Source organism: Haliaeetus albicilla, chromosome Z, assembly GCF_947461875.1.
Source record: "Haliaeetus albicilla chromosome Z, bHalAlb1.1, whole genome shotgun sequence".
NCBI lineage: Eukaryota > Metazoa > Chordata > Aves > Accipitriformes > Accipitridae > Haliaeetus > Haliaeetus albicilla.
The window spans coordinates 27,744,699-27,762,226 of NC_091516.1; the positions used below are offsets into that span (position 1 = coordinate 27,744,699).

General features: G+C 38.2%; 1 protein-coding gene across 1 annotated transcript in view; it reads left to right on the plus strand.

Annotated features, from left to right (window-relative positions):
• CEMIP2 (cell migration inducing hyaluronidase 2) overlaps positions 1-17,528 on the plus strand; it is a 51,874-nt gene that overhangs the window by 24,598 nt on the left and 9,748 nt on the right. The window contains exons 7-17 of the mRNA XM_069776190.1: positions 2,183-2,352; positions 4,907-5,116; positions 5,502-5,707; positions 6,287-6,356; positions 9,063-9,191; positions 10,864-10,952; positions 12,879-13,010; positions 13,500-13,535; positions 14,247-14,402; positions 16,585-16,762; positions 17,257-17,472. Coding sequence (XP_069632291.1) covers positions 2,183-2,352; positions 4,907-5,116; positions 5,502-5,707; positions 6,287-6,356; positions 9,063-9,191; positions 10,864-10,952; positions 12,879-13,010; positions 13,500-13,535; positions 14,247-14,402; positions 16,585-16,762; positions 17,257-17,472 — 1,592 coding nt within the window. The remainder of the gene's footprint in view (positions 1-2,182; positions 2,353-4,906; positions 5,117-5,501; positions 5,708-6,286; positions 6,357-9,062; positions 9,192-10,863; positions 10,953-12,878; positions 13,011-13,499; positions 13,536-14,246; positions 14,403-16,584; positions 16,763-17,256; positions 17,473-17,528) is intronic.

A 17,528-nucleotide genomic window follows, 5' to 3' on the forward strand; every position in this document is an offset into this window, starting at 1 on the left:
CGTCTGTTTTCTTTCTGCCGCTCTGTGCCAGCACCTGCCTGCCTGGTGGTCCATCAGCCTCAGACCCTGAGCTTCCCCTCTCACTCCCTTCTGGTGGGCTGCAGCGTCCGTTTGTAGCACAACCTAACTAGTGTTATTTTGCAGTGTTTGCAGCAGCTGATTGGTGCTCTTGAGGATCTGGGTTTGTGCCATTCACCTCTGTACTATGTATGCGACTTCCTCTTCTTCAAACCACTCTTCTCTTTCTCCGTTCTCAGAAGTTTTCTGTGAACGCCCTCAAACTTTCCTGTTCCCCCGTGTCTTGACTGCCAGTTTGTACGTCCACTTTGCAGTGCAGTTTGCATCCCACAGCATTCGTTAGCGTGGGTCAGATATGTTTTACTGCATTGTGAAGTCCCAGTTACGGAAAAAGTGTATCTCAGTTCACCTTATTATACATCAGAGAATACCAAGGTGGGTGAAGCTGCACTTAGTGCTGTTGAGCATGACACTTCCTGGGCTTTGTTCTTAAATGTCTCATGTTATGTATGTTACTGAGCACAGTATTTCAAAGAGCAAGCTTAATGTGAAGGCTGCAGTATGAAGTTTAAGAAGTTTTTTGTCACCACTGAATAGTGTATGTGCAAGCTCTGTTTCACCTCGGAAATCATGTACTGTGAAAAAGCAGCTCTTTTTAAAGGATTTAAAAAAAAATCTTTATTTACAATATGGCATAGAATACAGAATCTTGGCTTTTTTTTTTTTTTTTTTTTGAAAATCAATGCCATCTGAACTATATAGATATATATATATATATCTTCTAAAGATGTTGAAGGAGATGAACTGGCTCATTTTGTTGTTGTTTTTTCCTACCCCCAGTATCAAGTTTCTTTTGTCAAAGTAACAGATACTGTTTAAAAAATCCCCAAACCACCCTATATACTTGTTCCACAAAGAATGAATTTTCTGTGGAATGGCAAACTTGACATGCTGAAGAACTCACCATCTTTTGAAATTATTTCTTGTATTTTTTTGCTAGGTTTTTAGCTGTTTTGGCCCCTTGTAGTAGGAAAACTAGAAAGTATTGTTTAATAGGAGGCCTAGTTGTTCTTCTTCACTTGATCTGTGCATGCTAGTCAAATATAGGAAAAAACTATAAGTAAGCCTTTAAGCAGAGGAGCCCAGTACCATTTACAGATATCTGTTGTCTTTTTAAATCCTCAACAGCAGGTACAGAGTTAATACCAGTCTTGGTTCTGCTTCATGTTGTGGTAATGACCAGTTTAGGCTTGTATCCTTTTGTAAGCTTTGAAGGGACAGTCATAGTCTGTATTCAGGGAATCAATAAATTGGGGGGGAAGGGGGAAGAGGGGAAAAAATATTTTCAAAAAATAAGTGCATTAATACATTTTTTTTTAAGGTTTACAGGACCAGATAATTTTCTCAGTTTGTACAGACAAATAAGAAATTGATTGTTTCTTTGGAAGAACTGTGTAAAAACAGAGTATCTTGTTTTCCCTAATTTTAGTTTATGCGTCTTCAGAATAGCTATCTGGGAAACAACAAATTTAGTTAGGAAAGGAAATCCTTTTTTCTTTCAGAGGGGGATGAATACAGTATTTTCTAAAAGTGTTTTGGCCTCATTTTCAGTTCTAATTTTTCTTCAGAACAGATCAAGCAGCCAGCGTCTTTTTGCTTTTAAAGCAAATCTGCATCTATGTTTCATTAAAAGTTTTCTACATACATTGGATTAATGTAAACTTTCCTTTCTTCTTTATCCATTCTGTTCACAGACTATTGGACTGAAATAAGATGCACCTGCAAATAAAATGTTGGGATTTGTTTAGGACTAGTTGTCTTACAAAAATGATAAATATGTAGACAGCACTTTGTTTTAGAAGGAAACGTGGAGTAGCATGCTTGACTCATCATCCTGCAAGATGCTTAACTATCACTTGAGTCAGCCGCAGTCTACAAGGGGGGAATTTTCTTGGTGTTAGCTGGGTTAATGTTTATTATCTAACAATTGCCTGCTTTTTGTGTGCCTTGGCATAAGAAAAGCTAAAAGCTTACAGCATGTTAAGGTATCAGAATGCATGGGTTTTGTTGCTACAATTAGTTTGCTTCTATAAAATAAGTTGAGTTTGTTTTTAATCAATAAAAACTTTTTTTTTTCTTTCTCCTCCCCTTCAAAACTGGACAGAAAATCCTCAGTTTCCTCATGTAGGAGAAGTTATTGATGGAGTGGACATGAGGGCAGAAGTCGGAGTTCTTACGAGGAACATCTTAATCAAGGGGGAGACAGAAAATACCTGCTATCGTGAAAAGGAGTGTCAGTTCTTCAATTATGATACATTTGGTGGACATATCAAGGTCTGAAAAACATTTTAAAGTAGCTTTCTGTCATGTAGAAGCATATTGAGGACAAAAAGATTAATGCTAAACTTGGAGGGATTTGAAAACTTAAAGAATGTCAATTCATACAGTTGCTTTGCGTGGAAATGACTTCGTTCTTGTCTTTCCCGCAATTAGATTTAACTCATCAAGACTTAGTCTGCAGAATTGGAGGAAGGGATATCGATGCCTGAAATGTTATAGAAGTATCCAGCACACAATGCAATGTTGTATGGCAGAGATTAAACCTTACAAGTGACGTCCATGTATGTGTATCCTGTAATATTACAGAATAAAGTTTGATCTCCCTTTTCTCTGTCTTCCCTCCTTTCACTGCCTTTCTCCCTTCCCAAGTGATAAGTATTGAATCCTAGAGATCTGCCTCATCTGAAAATGGGCACTAGAGAGGCATGGAGAGGAAAGAAACTGAGCTGGACCATGGTGGTTTTTTGTTTTTTTGTTTTTTTTTTAAATTTGAAAGCACTAAGATGATGTAGAGGAAACTGCTTCTAATTTCTTGTATTACCATAAATATAAAGAAAGCTGAGGGAAAGTAATATTATAGAAACTAATATTTAAACTCGTATTCACTTACGTTTTTACAAGAAAGGATTGAACAGCAGTGTATCAGCTCTTCACTGCTGCTGCAGAAGTTTGAGGCCTTGTATTTTAAATGCAAATGTATTTGTGCTCATTATGTGCTGATCACAGTTTAAGTCTCTCTTTCTAGTATATTTGGATGCAGATTTTAATTTTACAGTAGTGAATATAATGGTGGGAAAGAATATATGCCCTTTCCCTGCTGTGTGGCAGCTTTTGTTTTGTGGAAGAGAAGTAGGTGGGCTCAAGATACTCTTTTGTGTTTAAGATAATGTAATGAAAGAAGATAATGACAAGCTGTGAATCTTGCAAAGCATGATCTTGATTGCCACAATAGCGCAAATACAGCAGACCCCTCAGATGTCTGGAAGATATAACAGAAAACAAACATTTTGAGTCATCAAAGTTGTTAAACTGTTCCCAGGAGACTGTTCAGAGTAGCTGTGTCTGCTGCCAAACCTAGACTTCAGCGCTAAAACCATTTTCAGCTTATGTTAATCTTGCGTGCTCAAGCAGAGGGAGCCTAGGCACTAGCAAATATTAATGGCCTCAGGGGTTTTGATCATCCTGGATTTTCTACTGGTCACTGGGACAGTAGCATAAAGGAGGCTTAGTGGCAGTGGGGAGAGGTGTTAGTTTGTATTTTTGTGACTGCATTGGTGCTTTCAAATGTTAAGAGTTGGAGATCTCAGGGATGCCTGGTTTTGGCCATCCCACTGTATTTTAGGCATACAAATCTTAGGGGTGCAATTAGAGGAGGGGAAAAAAAAGTTCATATTACTAATTTCCCTAGAGGACAAAGTACATAATGAAAATGGTTATTTTGATAAATACACAGTACAGGTAAGTTAATGAAATAACAAAAAAGGTTTTTTTCTCAGCTTAGCTCCTCACAGTTTAGGTGTTGCACTTGCTTTCCGTTTTCATAGCAGGTTAGGTGGAAAAAAAATGCTTCTGCTTTTGTGTGATACTGGTACAGCCCCATGATGTTTTTACTTTGTATTAAGTAGTATTACTGTGAAGTTACATGATTCTGAAGACAGTTTCATATCTTCCTAAATAAAGAAGTTCCTCTGGAGTGCTGTGTCCCGTTTTGGATTCCCATTGCAAAGATGTAAATGCACTGGGGTGTGCCCAGTGGAGGTGGTGTGTGGGAGTATGTGATGATGAGTGAGGAGGAGCTGAGAGAAGATGACTTGTTTGGTGTGGGGAAGGTGAAGAGGCAAGATTTTGTTGCTGTCTTCAGGCACTGGGGAGGGTTCAGAGAAGCCAGAGCAATTCTTGGATGTGCATGGTGATAGGACAAGAGGCAATGGGACCAAGCTTCAACAAGGCAAATTCTGCTTAGATGCCAGGAAAATGAAAGGGAAGAACCAATAGACATTACATGAGCATCTCTGTGGCTGGTGATATTCCTCAGGCAACATGCTGAGCAGCTGTCTTTAAGCTGACCCTGTGCTGAGCTGGCAGTTGGACCAGCTGTCTCAACAGGTTACTTTGAATCTGTATTATTCTGTGATTTTTATTCAACTAAGCCTGTCCCAGGTGGGCTGCACTGGTACATCTTCAGTATAGATGGGCCGTGACGTAGGTGACTTCTGTTTATTTGGACAGTACATGGTTATATGTAAAGAATATTTAACATGCCAGCTGGTAAAGACCAAACAGTAAAGTGTGGGAACGTGTCTAATGAAAATTGCTTTGGTTTAGCTACATGGAGATTTAGCTTTTACACTTACTTATGGATACTGTTTTGTAAGGCAGGATATAGAGCAAAACATTAACAATTGTTCTAACTTGTACAGTTACCATAGGCCAACACAGTAAATCTAACTTCTGTACCTCTGGTATAGATGATATATTAACTTAGATTTCCATTGGTTAAAAAACAAATAGTTCATTATCATTCTGAACTTCTCATAATATTTTTCAGATTTTGAAGAACTTTACATCTGTTCATCTCTCCTATGTGGAATTGAAGCAAATGGGCCAGCAGCAGATTGGAAGTTACCCTGTTCACTTTCACCTTTGTGGGGATGTGGATGAAAAAGGAGGTTATAGTTTTAAGACTTACCTGGAAGGGCTTTCCATTCATCACTGTTATTCCAGATGTGTGACTGTTCATGGAACTAATGGCTTGCTGGTAGGTCCAAAGAGAGTAAAACATACCATGTTGAAATAAATGTTATAAAGAGCATTTAGAGCAAAAACAGTCTTCTCCCTTCTTCAAGTTTAATGCCTAGCAGTGTTTTTTCATTGCAAGAAATAAATGAACAAGTGCAAACAGTAACTTATTTTTAACAGATCTCACCATTCTGTTTTTGCAGAATCTTCCAGGCAGCTAAGCTCTCCAGACATAGTAGTGTGTTTGTAAGGGATAAATAAAACTGTATGCTTGAATCAACTAAACTGCTGATACTGAAGCTTCACTCTGCAGCTGTGCCAAGACAGTAAAACTAGATTGTACTTGTCAAATAAATCTCAGTAAATGCTATTGCTACTGACATAATGAACTTGTATTTCTGCAGATAAAGGACACCATTGGCTATGACACACTAGGTCACTGTTTCTTCACAGAAGATGGCATCGAGCAGAGGAATACTTTGTTCCACAACCTTGGGCTAGTCACGAAACCAGGCACTCTTCTTCCTACAGATAGAAACAGCAGCATGTGTATTGGTATTAGGGATAAAGTGTATGGAAGTTATGTCCCAGTGCCAGCAACAGACTGCATGTGAGTGTTTCATGGTGAAAAAGTAAAACCAAACCAGCTGCAGCAGTTAAACTGCTTATGTTCTCTTGACAGTACACAGATGGGAACATTTTTATGTATAATTTAATAAATGCAGACACCTTAAATGTAGTTCACATAGTAGTGGTATTAAAAAAAAAAAAGAGTTAGTGTTTAGTCTTTTACTAAAGACAAAAAATAAGTTGTTTTGTAGGAAGATTGTTGTTTCTTGTGGTACTTTTTTTAAGGCCGCATCTTTACTTCTCTGTAAAGGCATGCACATTCTCAAATTGTCACTGCTAGTTTTTCTGCATACTACTGATCTTTTGTAGAAGCTTATTAAAACAGTTTATCATTGCATGGAGTATGTGAACAACATTAAATAAAATACTGTGCATTGAACTAAAAAAAGAAGCATTTTTGACTTCTAAATGTGGAGAGGGTTGTGATTTTTATTTCATATGTGAAGTAGTGACTTCAGACATCAATTTAGCTTTTTCTCATTTGCTTGTTATGAAGGGGAGATATTTCTGTAGGTGCTAGAGCTTTTCCATAATAACTTCTTTCTGAATAATGTTTCAGGGCAGTTTCGACATTCTGGATTTCTCATCCCAACAATCATCTTATAAATAATGCAGCAGCAGGTTCACAGGTGAGGTGTATGGAGGTAATTCAACACAAACCATTCATGCCACTGGTATTTGTAAAATCTGTAACATTTACACTGCCAAAAATACATACTTTTTTCTTTGCTATATATGAATATGTTCTTTTGGCAGCATGTTGGCATTACAAGTGCAGGGTTTGTCTAGGTGTGCATTTAAGAGATGCCAAAAATCTTTGTTCTGGCTGGAACAGAGGAGATCTCTTCCTCTTTATAGTTAATAGACCTGACAACAATGTGTGTATGTAGAAATAAATCCTTTTTTTTCCAAAGAACTAGTGCGTTTCATATTAAAGCTTTTGTATTTTCTGTAGGTTGTCATGAGTTTCCTGTGTACTGCTTTGCAAAATTTGTCTTCATAGCTGTAGTCATAGGAATGAAAAATTACTACAAAAAATGTTCATTGTATAAGAAACTACTAAAACACTTTTATTGTCAGTAGTTAGTCATTTGCTTCCTATCAGTTACTGCTGATATTTTTTTTTTTTTTTTACTTTATGTGAACCTTGTATTAGTGCAAATCTCTTGTCAAACAGCTGCTTGCGAAGTAAAGCTGAACTACTCAGTACGTGTTGTGGAGGAGGGGGCTGGAGTCTGTTCTACATTGGATGAGAGGCTGAGATGTGCGTGGTTTTGAGTGGATTTTTCTGAAGAGATCAGTGGAAATGGGAAACAGGAAAGATTTTTGTTGTTGTTGCAAAGGCTCCAGTGCTGGAAGTAGAATATGAGTGTGTGTCAGTGTATTCTTAGGCACATAATAAACTGTTATTAATAGACCAGTATTCAAAATATTTAAATGGGTTGAAATATCTAGAGTATAAAAAAAATCAGAAAATTTTGTTCTGCCTTTTGTGTGGTCTGACTTTTTTTTTTTTGACAAAGGTTTCTAGCTGACTGCCTACTGCTAGGAAGGGTCTGGACACAGTTATCAAACCAATTCTTCTCTTCCCAATGCAATGTCTTTCCATTTTGCCTGCTTTATATAATACTCCTTTACCTTGTTTTAGCATTGCAGGCTAAGTTAAAGGAAACAGATTCCTTGATCTGGTGTTTAAAACCTGCAAGGTCTCTTTCTGCCTCTGTAGTGTATCCCAGTAAATGACACTTCATTCTGTTACTGGAATGTGCATGGTCAGAGCAAACATTTGTGCATGTTATGAAGTTTTGCCACTTTGATACACCCCCCTTGCATGCATGTGAACACATCAGTATAAAGGGACTACAGCTTACTATGTTTCAGAAGGATAATACTTCAACTGTGTTGATACAAACTCTGCACTGTAGAGCTTTTGCTGGTATATACTATAACAATTAATAAGCAAATAAAGTAATTCCATTCCCCCCCCCTCCTTCATTACACAATGAAGCCTTTTGTAAGGGTGTATCAAGCAATAGATGTTTCTTTTGTTTGAGCTGTATATGAGAAGGGGGAAAAACCTTTTTCATTTTTCTGAATGCTTGCAAGTGCTTAAGGAGCTTTTAAGTTTATTAAACTTTTTTCCATGCATCAGGATGTGTTTTGGCTAAAAATTACTTGAGTCTGCCAAGCAGAGAGCTGTATTTAATTATATGTGAAGTAAGATTTTGGTATTTTTATTAATGGAACATCCACATTTGCTTTGGAATTGTTAATCACCAGAAATGTCAAAGTGTGTCATCATTACGGATGGGAATATGTTACTGAGAAGCAGAATTTCCAGGACTGTTTGGAAAATGAGTATGTTCTCAGAATGAAATGCATGAAATCTTTTAAGCCAGAGTGAACTGGCTTTATCCACGTTTCTTGAACAGGAGGATGATGACTATTTTTCATGAGATGGAACACTCAGTATGCAGTGTTTCTTTAGCTACTGTTTAACCCTTTAATGTGCCTTATGCAATGATTTTTTATTTATTTATTTATTTTACAGACACACAGAGCATGTGGTCAGGCAAAATTTTTCACATTTGTAGGTATCTGCTATGCAGGTGCTGTCATAGTGCCACCTCTTGTGAACCCCGATGTGGTTGAAAGGGGAACTTTTGGGGGTATCATTTAGCAGATAAATCCAGCTTCTTTAAGAGGAGGGTTGTTGAAGAAGTGGAGAAAATGAACAGATGCTGAAATTATTACTGCATATTATTGGCACAGTGCTCTGAACTGGCCAGATTTCTTGGTGTGCTTTTTTCCCTTCTGAAAGCTCTTGTGGGTTTTTTGGCTGTGTCATTAAATTCTGATGTGAGCAGAGATGAACAAACCTTAGTCAGACTGTAAGAGTAAGGAGGAGAGGAAGGGTTTTGAGTATTTTACTGTAAATGACATGATCAAAGGAAAATGCAGTGTGTGTGATGAAATATAACTGAAATGCAAAAATTATATTAACTCTGACACTTTTCAGGTTTGAAATATTAGAGGATCTTATATGTGTGGTATTACATGGCTTCACTGAGAAGGAAAACACTTTTTAGTGTATATTATTAACTAGAATATAGCCTTATTTGCAAACTTCTACTTTCTCACTGGGCAGTTATTTGGAGACTTTATTTTGAAAAATGTATTTCATTGTGCACGGTTGGTTTGGGCTGTGTTCTTACTCACTTTCTTAAAATATCCAAGTTCCACTTAGCATACACTTACGTTGTGATTAGATACATGAGCACTGATGGTAGTATCAGACACACTTATAAGTAATGTCATTCTCTCCTTACTTGCAGGATGCTGGGATATGGTATTTGTTCCACAGGGTTGCTACAGGAGATTCTCATAGTTTAGCCATTGAAACCAAGTCAGAGCTTACACCCCTAGGAATCTTCTATAATAACAGGGTTCATTCTAATTTTAAGGTAAGGTATTATCCAAGTAAAAAAACCTGAAGTTCTTTATTTGTAACTATTCTATTTTAGGACTTGTCTGTTTACATTTTAAGCTGGTTAGGTGATGGATTCATGCTGTGTTTGAACTGCGTGATTCTATGTAGGTATTGTAGAATGGTCTATAATCAGCATGTGTATAGTTTCTTGCTACATTTTGAGTATTCACTGTGTTCAATATCCTCATAAGGCATAAACAACTAAAATCAATTAATACTTCTAGTGAAATACATTTTCTCAGAAGCAGCATTTCACATGCTACTCTTTTACTGCTGGCATTGTTTTATACTCTGAAGAAAGCCGAGCCTTGAAGCATCAAGTTTATTACAGTTGTGATTCATGTAATAGCTTCCTCGAGTAGTTGTGACTTGTTTTCCTGAGTCTCTAAGGTACAGTAACTCAGGTGTTTGCACATGGTGGCACAGTCTCTGCTAGAGATTAAGCTTCCAGGTTGCCTTCAGGAGCCCCGCCATTGGCAGCAGGTTTTTTTGTTAGAGGCTTCTCACCCTAGATGCAGGCGTTCAGTATTGTTTGTTAATGTGACTTTATCTTTTCCACATTCAGCTAAGTGAAATTAAGTCCTTAAATTAATGATTTAATTTGAAATCTAGCTGCTTGGTGTCTCTCTGTAAGCATGTGTATGTATATGTGTGTGTGTGTGTATATAAAATACAGTGACATTTACAGAGCCACTTAATAGTGATTTGTGTTTGAAATTTACCTAATAAAGTTCAGGATCACTATTGCATTTTTTTTACCATGTGAAACTGATTTTACTTGACAGTTGGGTGTCTGGGGTACCAAGAATGATGCACTGTTTTATAGAAATTGTTAGTGGTATGTTTGGAACTAGAGGACATTTGTTCAGATTGGGATTAAAACATACTGAATACAAAAGCACATTGTAAAGAAAAAAGTGTTTCAGCTGGATGGCTTGTATTACCTTTAAACAAGGGTAGCAGTTTGTGTGCTAAATTCCGTGTTAAAAGAGCAAACTCCAGTAGCAGGTCTGAGGATCTGCTCATGTAGGAGCACTCAATTGTAATCATAATTTGGATCAGAGGTGAAAGTGGCTGCAGGTATTTGTGTATGTAATTCAGACTAAATAACACAAGTGCTTCCTTCTGCTTCTGTTTTTTCATGTAAATTATTTCATACTGCATTATTGAGTTTCAAGTTGATAATTGCTTGGGCAAAACTCAGCTTCAGTGGTGAAGGTCATTTATTTTAAAGTGAAATACACAGCATTTTTCACAGTGGTATTTATTTCTTTTAATTTTTTTTCCATTTGTGAGAATATTTTGAATTCAACACAAGATTGGCTTGCAGATTTTCCAGAACAGCGTCTGGAAATAAGTGTAAAACCTCAAATAGTTAGATGTTGTGAAAGAAATTTGAAATGCACTTTAATGATTTTCCGTTACTTTTTTTTTTTAATCCTAGGCAATTCTTTTCCTCTGCCCAAATTATCATAGACAGATGCTATTTTTCCCTTAGACAATATGTCAATTAAGGCCAAACTGGAAGTTCTTACAGTTTCTAATACATTTGTTGAATGCAGTGTAAAGTTTAACTTCTAGAAATTTAATGTTTCCTCTATCTTTAGTTTTGGATAGTATGAATTTTCTTTCCTTGCTTGTTTCAGGCTGGTTTGTTCATTGATAAGGGTGTTAAAACAACTAATGCTAGCGTTGATGATCCCAGAGAATATCTTTGTTTGGACAACAATGCAAGGTAAAGGATATTGTCTTTCAAGTGAGTGAAAAATGTCAAAGTTTTGAGATAGCTCTTACATTCACGTGAGGAAAAACATTTTTAAAACAATGTAATTATTTATAAATAATAACCAAACAATAAGTACATATATATTCTTTTCCCTCATTTGTTCATCCGTTTTGGGAAAAACAGAGCATGGTGTGCCTTAAAGGAGTTGGCTGTTTCTTCTGAGCCCTTGCTTAGGGTAGTTTTCAGCCTCTTAGAAGACATCATTTTAAACATGGTCTACTGTCATGCTTGAAGCATTTTCTGGAATTGCTGCCAAAAGTAAAGTCTCACTTTAAAATCTGCTCTTCTGATTTATGACTTGGTTTTAAATAGCTGTTAGAAAAAGGCTTTTAATAGAGCTAGAGTAATACTTCCACTTGCCTTTCTTACTGCTGAGTGCTTCCTGCTGTACTTTCTAGACTTGGAGATCATAGCTCAGTGGTACAGTTTTACTGAAGGCTAGTTGCAGAAATAGTACAAACACTTTTTCTTTAGTTTACAAAGTGAGAGAAAATAACAGAGAGTCTAGGAAAATTCCAGGCTATACTGTGCCTGGTTAGTCTTGTCCTGAACTTCAAATAAAATAGGCTAAGATAGTGGTCAAATGTCAATATTGGATAACTGTATCCATCAACATTTTATTGTGACAAATAATTAAGACAGAAAATATAGTTTGTAATATTATCTTTATTTCTGATTGACCTTTGTTTAGGATGAGGATAGATAAGTGCTAGTTGCAGATGCAGAGAGGGAAGTTCCCAGTTTTGGTGATACTTGATACTTCATGCTTTGGAAAAGAACTTACTAGTTTGAAGTTTTGACAGAAAGCCCATATAAGCCTTGTGGATTACCTCAGTAATAAGAGGTGGTCAAGAGGAACATATGAGGGACAAAATGCCCTTGGGAGAACCTGTAGTGTGTTGACAGGGCATCAACACAGGATGCGAGAAACTCAGTGCATGAGATGGGGTTCCTGTTTCACAGCAGCCAAAGAAGTAACAAGGCACTCTGTAACTACATGAAGCCACTAATCATTGTACATGGAACCAAACTGGAGGGGTTTAAATGTTAATTGAGGAGCGTGAGACTGTCAAAACCAAACATTCACCCATTCTCCCCTGGGGTAGGTAGGGCAGATCCAAATTTGAGTACAAGGTCATCAGTTTAAGGGGCATATACATCTTCACCTGCTCAAAATCCATTTTTGTAATATTTTTTTAATTTACTATTTTTTGTTTGCGATCTTGAGGGTAATCAAGTGAAAGCTTCCACTAGTCTTTAATTAGGCTGTCTAAAATAGATTCCAGCCATAACTTACCATACGAGACCATCTTGGTAGCAATGCAGAGTGTCTGGGTTGGAATAGAAAAATATCTCGGGTGTGCTCAAAGAAGGAGCACCCCACAACATCAGAAGAGTTTGAAAGATTTGAAGGAGCAGGTAGACAGACCTCCAGCCTTTTTTGTATAGTGCACATCTGCCCTGTGTATCCAAGGAGCTTTAATTCCCTCCATCAAACTTTCACATTAATGCTGCAATACAAGTAGGGAGGGAATACTTTGGGGAGGGCAAAACGAAAAAGCAAGGGGATAAAAGGAGGTGAGATGCAGCTAAAGAAACTCGGGGAGATTGAGCAAAAAGCCTGTGAGAGTTACTGGAAAACAGAAGTTTTATGTTCCTGCTTCATTATAACCTGAAAACACTTTTCAATAAATGGAGAGCTAGAGATGCACCTGGTTTTGGCTTCTGTAATTCCAAACATGAAGCAGAGTGGATTTTGCCCATCAGGTTTGACCATGAGCATTTGTCTTTCAGCCTCTCTCAGCCCAACATATAAGATACATGTAAAACAAACAGTATTCTTATATTGAGTGTTTGGGTTTTTATCTGTCCCAGGTTTCGACCTCATCAAGATGCAGACCCTGAAAAGCCCCGAGTTGCTGCCCTGATTGACAGATTAATCTCTTTCAAAAACAATGATCATGGGGCCTGGGTCAGGGGAGGGGATATCCTCATTCAAAACTCTGGGTAGGTATACAGAAGCAAACAGCTGCATGTTGTTAAGAATTTTGCCATGAAGCTTTGTTTATGAAAGTGCATTACAACAGGGTTATAAGAGAAGAGTGTTGCCTAACTCAGGGAACTTCTCAATAGCTTGAACTGTTTTCATGCCATCCTCCTACTTTAAATGAAACAAGTTTATATGTGATTAGATGAGAACCTGCCTTAAATAGCAAAAAGAAACTATGTAATAAAAAGAAGTCTAAAAGTTGGTAGAGACAGTAAATTTATACTGAGGTATCTATGGTTTCCCTGAAGTTCTCATGTTCCTGCTTAAAATACATAGAAAATTACTTGATTTTTTTTTTAACAGCAACATTAATAAGAGTTAAGTGTGTAGTGGTTCTAAATTCCATTAATAGAAAAATTCAGGCTTTCTTCAGTGCATAGCAGGATGTGCTCTTACATTGTAGGATAATCCAGAAAACATGTCTGAAGCTTTGAACTTTCTTTTAGGTTTGCAGACAATGGAATAGGTTTGACATTTGCTAGGTGAGTACTTTGTTAATCACTTCTGGGTTTTTTTTCTTGCCTAGAAGCTTAGAAAATACATATCCAACTATTAAAATTAATAGGTATACTTTCATAAGGCTTTAGTTTCATTTTTGGGCCCCTTTCTATTTCCAGTGGTGTGGATGATATTATAAAGGCTCTAGACTGACACAGCTGCTAAACCTTGCACTTTAATTCAACCTGTTCTTGGTTTACACCACAATTTGCTGCCTTTTCACCAGAAGGGTTATGTTTATCCACGTATTTTTGGCATTGTATGATTCCTTAGGCAGTTTCGATTTTCTACCTGAACAGCTGAAAGTAAGTAATGGAAAAGAAAGGGTATGAACATTTAGGGGGGGCAGAGTCTGCTTCTACTAAGAAAGAATCAAGTAATTTAAGTAGTAAGCCAAAATTGCTGCCATTTATGTTATGACAAACTGGTTCTAGGATTGCAAAAGTGGGCTGTAAAAGAAAGAGTGCTGCACTACAAAAAGAAGGAGAAAATTTAATGCTCAGCTCTTTGCTGGCATTTCGAACAGCCTATAATACTGTTAATGGTTAAACTTATTGTTCTATGTATTGTAAATGAAGTATAGACTGCTCTGCTTTAGGAGGACTGTTACAGAAGTAAATGTAGGACTATGCCTTGGTGTGTTCATCTGCTGGAGAGTCTTGGCTAAAAGCTTATCTCTGACATTGCTTTGATAGTGATGGGAGCTTCCCAAATGATGAAGGTGCCAGCCAGGAAGTATCCGAGTCACTGTTCATAGGTGAGAGCAAGAATTATGGGTTTCCAGGTGGCCAAAATAAATATGCGGGAACTGGAGGAATAGACAGCAAGGCGCGTACTCTGCCTAGAAATCGGTAAGTATGTTATGAGTGAAAGAAGTAGAGATGATACAAGAAAAATGTTCTCTGTATCAGATGTAAACACTCTTCTTGCTTCAGCTGTGAGAGATTAGGACTCTATTGAAGGTGATGCTCTTTTTCTTTTTAACACTGTGTGTGAAGCTGTGTCACTCACCTTTTGGTGCATCAGTTTTCATCTGATGCTACCACAGGTCACTTCTGTAGAGGTTTAAGTTATCCTACTTTAATGAAACCTTAGTCTTAAACAACATTTGGGCATGAAGGAAAAAGAAAAAGCTTTCAGGTGAAGGATTTCAGGCGTCACTTTAGGACTAGAGACTAGAGTCTGTGACAAATCCCAATCTATGACCATAATCCTTTTCTTTTCTCTCTGGCCTGCTGTGATGCTAGTTTAACAAAGTGCTAAGTCCTAGTCTTGCCACAGAATAGGAAAGAAGGGTGAGGTAGGTCTAAGCCACCCTGTTTTTTTGCTGCTTAGCCATTTAGAGGGAAGAAGTTAATGTGGCAGTGATATATGAGGTATTCAGTCTAGTTGAGCAGAATCACAGAACAATTGAAGTTGGAAGGGACCTCTGGAGGTCATCTTGTCCAACTCCCCTGCTCAAGCAGGGCCACCTAAAGCTGGTTATGCAGGACTATGTTCAGGCAGCTTTAGAATATCTCCAAGGATGGAGACTCCACAACATCCCTGGGTAACCTGTCCCAGTGCTCAGTCACCTTCACAGTGAAAAGGTTTCTCCTTACGTTCAGAAGGAACCTCCTCTTTTTCTACTTGTGCCCGTTGCCTCTGGTCCTGTCACTGGGCACCACTGGAAACAGCCTGGCTCTTTGCACCCTCCCTTCAGAGATCCCTGTACACTGAGATTCCTGCCTGAGCCTTCTCTGCTCTAGGCTGAACAGTCTGAGGTCTCCCAATGTTTCCTCCTGTGGGAGGTGGTCCAGTCACTCAGTCATCTCTGTGGCCCTTCATTGGACTCTCTCCAGTAGCTTCACGTCTGTCTTGTACTGGGGACAAGTACTCTAGGTGTGGCTTCACGGGTGCTGAATACTTGGGATGAATACACCTCGATCTGTTGGCATCACTTCTCCCAGTGCAGCCCAGGATACCATTTGCCTCTCTGCGGCAAGGGCACATTGTTGGCTTATGGTCAACTTGGTTTCCACCAGGACCCATGTGTCCTTTTCACTGGCACTTAGGGTTGTTCCTCTCTAGGTGCATGACTTTGCCAGTCCCCTATGTTGAACTTCATGAAGTTCCCATCTGCCCATTTCTCCAGCCTGTTGAGGTCTATCTGGATGGCAGCACGACCCTTTGGTGTATCAGCTATTCCTTGCAGTTTTATGGGCTCTCCAAACTTGCTGAAAGTATACTCAGACCCATCGTCCAGCTCACTAATAAGGATGTTGAACAAGACTGGGCCCAGTGTTGACCCTTGGGGTATACCACTAGTTACTGGCCTCCAAGCAGATTTCATGTCACCACCCTCTGGGCCCAGCCATTCAGCTACTTTTCAGTCCACCTCACTGTCCTTTCATCCAACCTATACTTCATGAGGATCCTACAGGGGACAGTGTCAAAAGCCTTACTGAAGTTTAGATAGACCATGTTCACTGTTCTCCCCTCAGCTGCCAGGCCAGTTGTTTCATCACAGAAGTTTATCAAGTTGGTCAAACTTGACTGCTCCTTGGTGAATCCATGCTGATTACTCCTGATGACTTTCTTGTTCTTCACGTGCCTTGAAATGGTTTTCAGGATTAGCTGCTCCATCACCTTCCAAGAGATCAATCTGAGGCTTGAGGTTCCTTCTTGAAGTGACATTTGCTTTCCTCCAGTCTATGGGCATTTCTTCCAGTTGCCATGATCAATCAAAGAGCAAGTGGTATTATTCTCCTGCTGTATTTCTCATATTTGGAATGAGGCACATTTGCAAATGAACAGTGAAACAGGAAAATTCTAACAGGAAAATTCTAACAGGAAAACTCAGAAGAGTGAGGGATTTTTTGACTCATTAGATAAGTGCAGAAACAAGATTTCCTTTACTAGGATCTAATGTGCAAGTCATTCTCTTAATGTTGCTTTCGTGATTCCTCTGAGAGAAGATGTATTTATGACACAGATTCAGGCTTATCATGGGTTTTGTTACAGGATGCTACAAATTTTTGCTTGCATTAACAGGACATTTCCAATCAGAGGCTTTCAAATTTATGATGGACCAATTCACCTTACCAAGTGCACCTTCAAAAACTTTGTGCCAACTCCAGACAGATTTACCAGTGCAGTTGGATTCTTGATGAAAAATCCATGGCAGATGACACCAAAAAACAACATTTCTCTTGTGAAGTTTGGTCCGAATGTAAGTTTATTACAAGTTTTCTGTTATTCTTGCAAATGCCTTTCTTTTCTTCTTGCTGTATTTAAAATAAGCATCCAAGGGCCCTAGATCATCTTTTCCATGCATCCCTATTCCAGAGTTTCTGTCTTGGTTGGAAGTCACCCAAGGTCTATCCTTTGTCTCCCAAGCAAAAAAAAAAAAACCAAAGGAGATATAGGATATATGGCAATAACGATCTATTTCATGGCTAATGGTAAAGCTGAAAGGAGATTTTTATAAGGTTCAGTATATCTTTAGTAATGAATTTTCAGTTGCAAATACTAACACTGTTCAGAAGCAAAAGCTGGCCTCAGCCTATTACTAAAAATCACAATGTCTCTTTTGCAAGATTCCACAATCCTTGCCATAAGTTTTTTAATCAACTTTGTCAAATTCTTGTGTTTCTGCAGGTGTGCAAGTGTTAGTCTGTGCTTTGCCTGGGGAAAAAAATTAAATATTTTAATTGTTGTTGCCAGGTTTCTTTGAAGGCCTTTTTTGGAAAACCTGGTCCCTGGTTTGATGAAGGGGATCTGGATGGTGACAAGAACTCAATATTCCATGATCTGGATGGTTCAGTGACTGACTACAAGGATACCTACGTGGGCAGAATGGATAACTACTTGATTCAACACCCCAAATGCATTAATATTACAGAATGGAGTGGAGTGGTTTGCAGTGGGACCTATGCGCAGGCTAGTACTCTTGTAGCTTTCTGTTTGGGGCAGGTCTATAATATGAACAATTTATG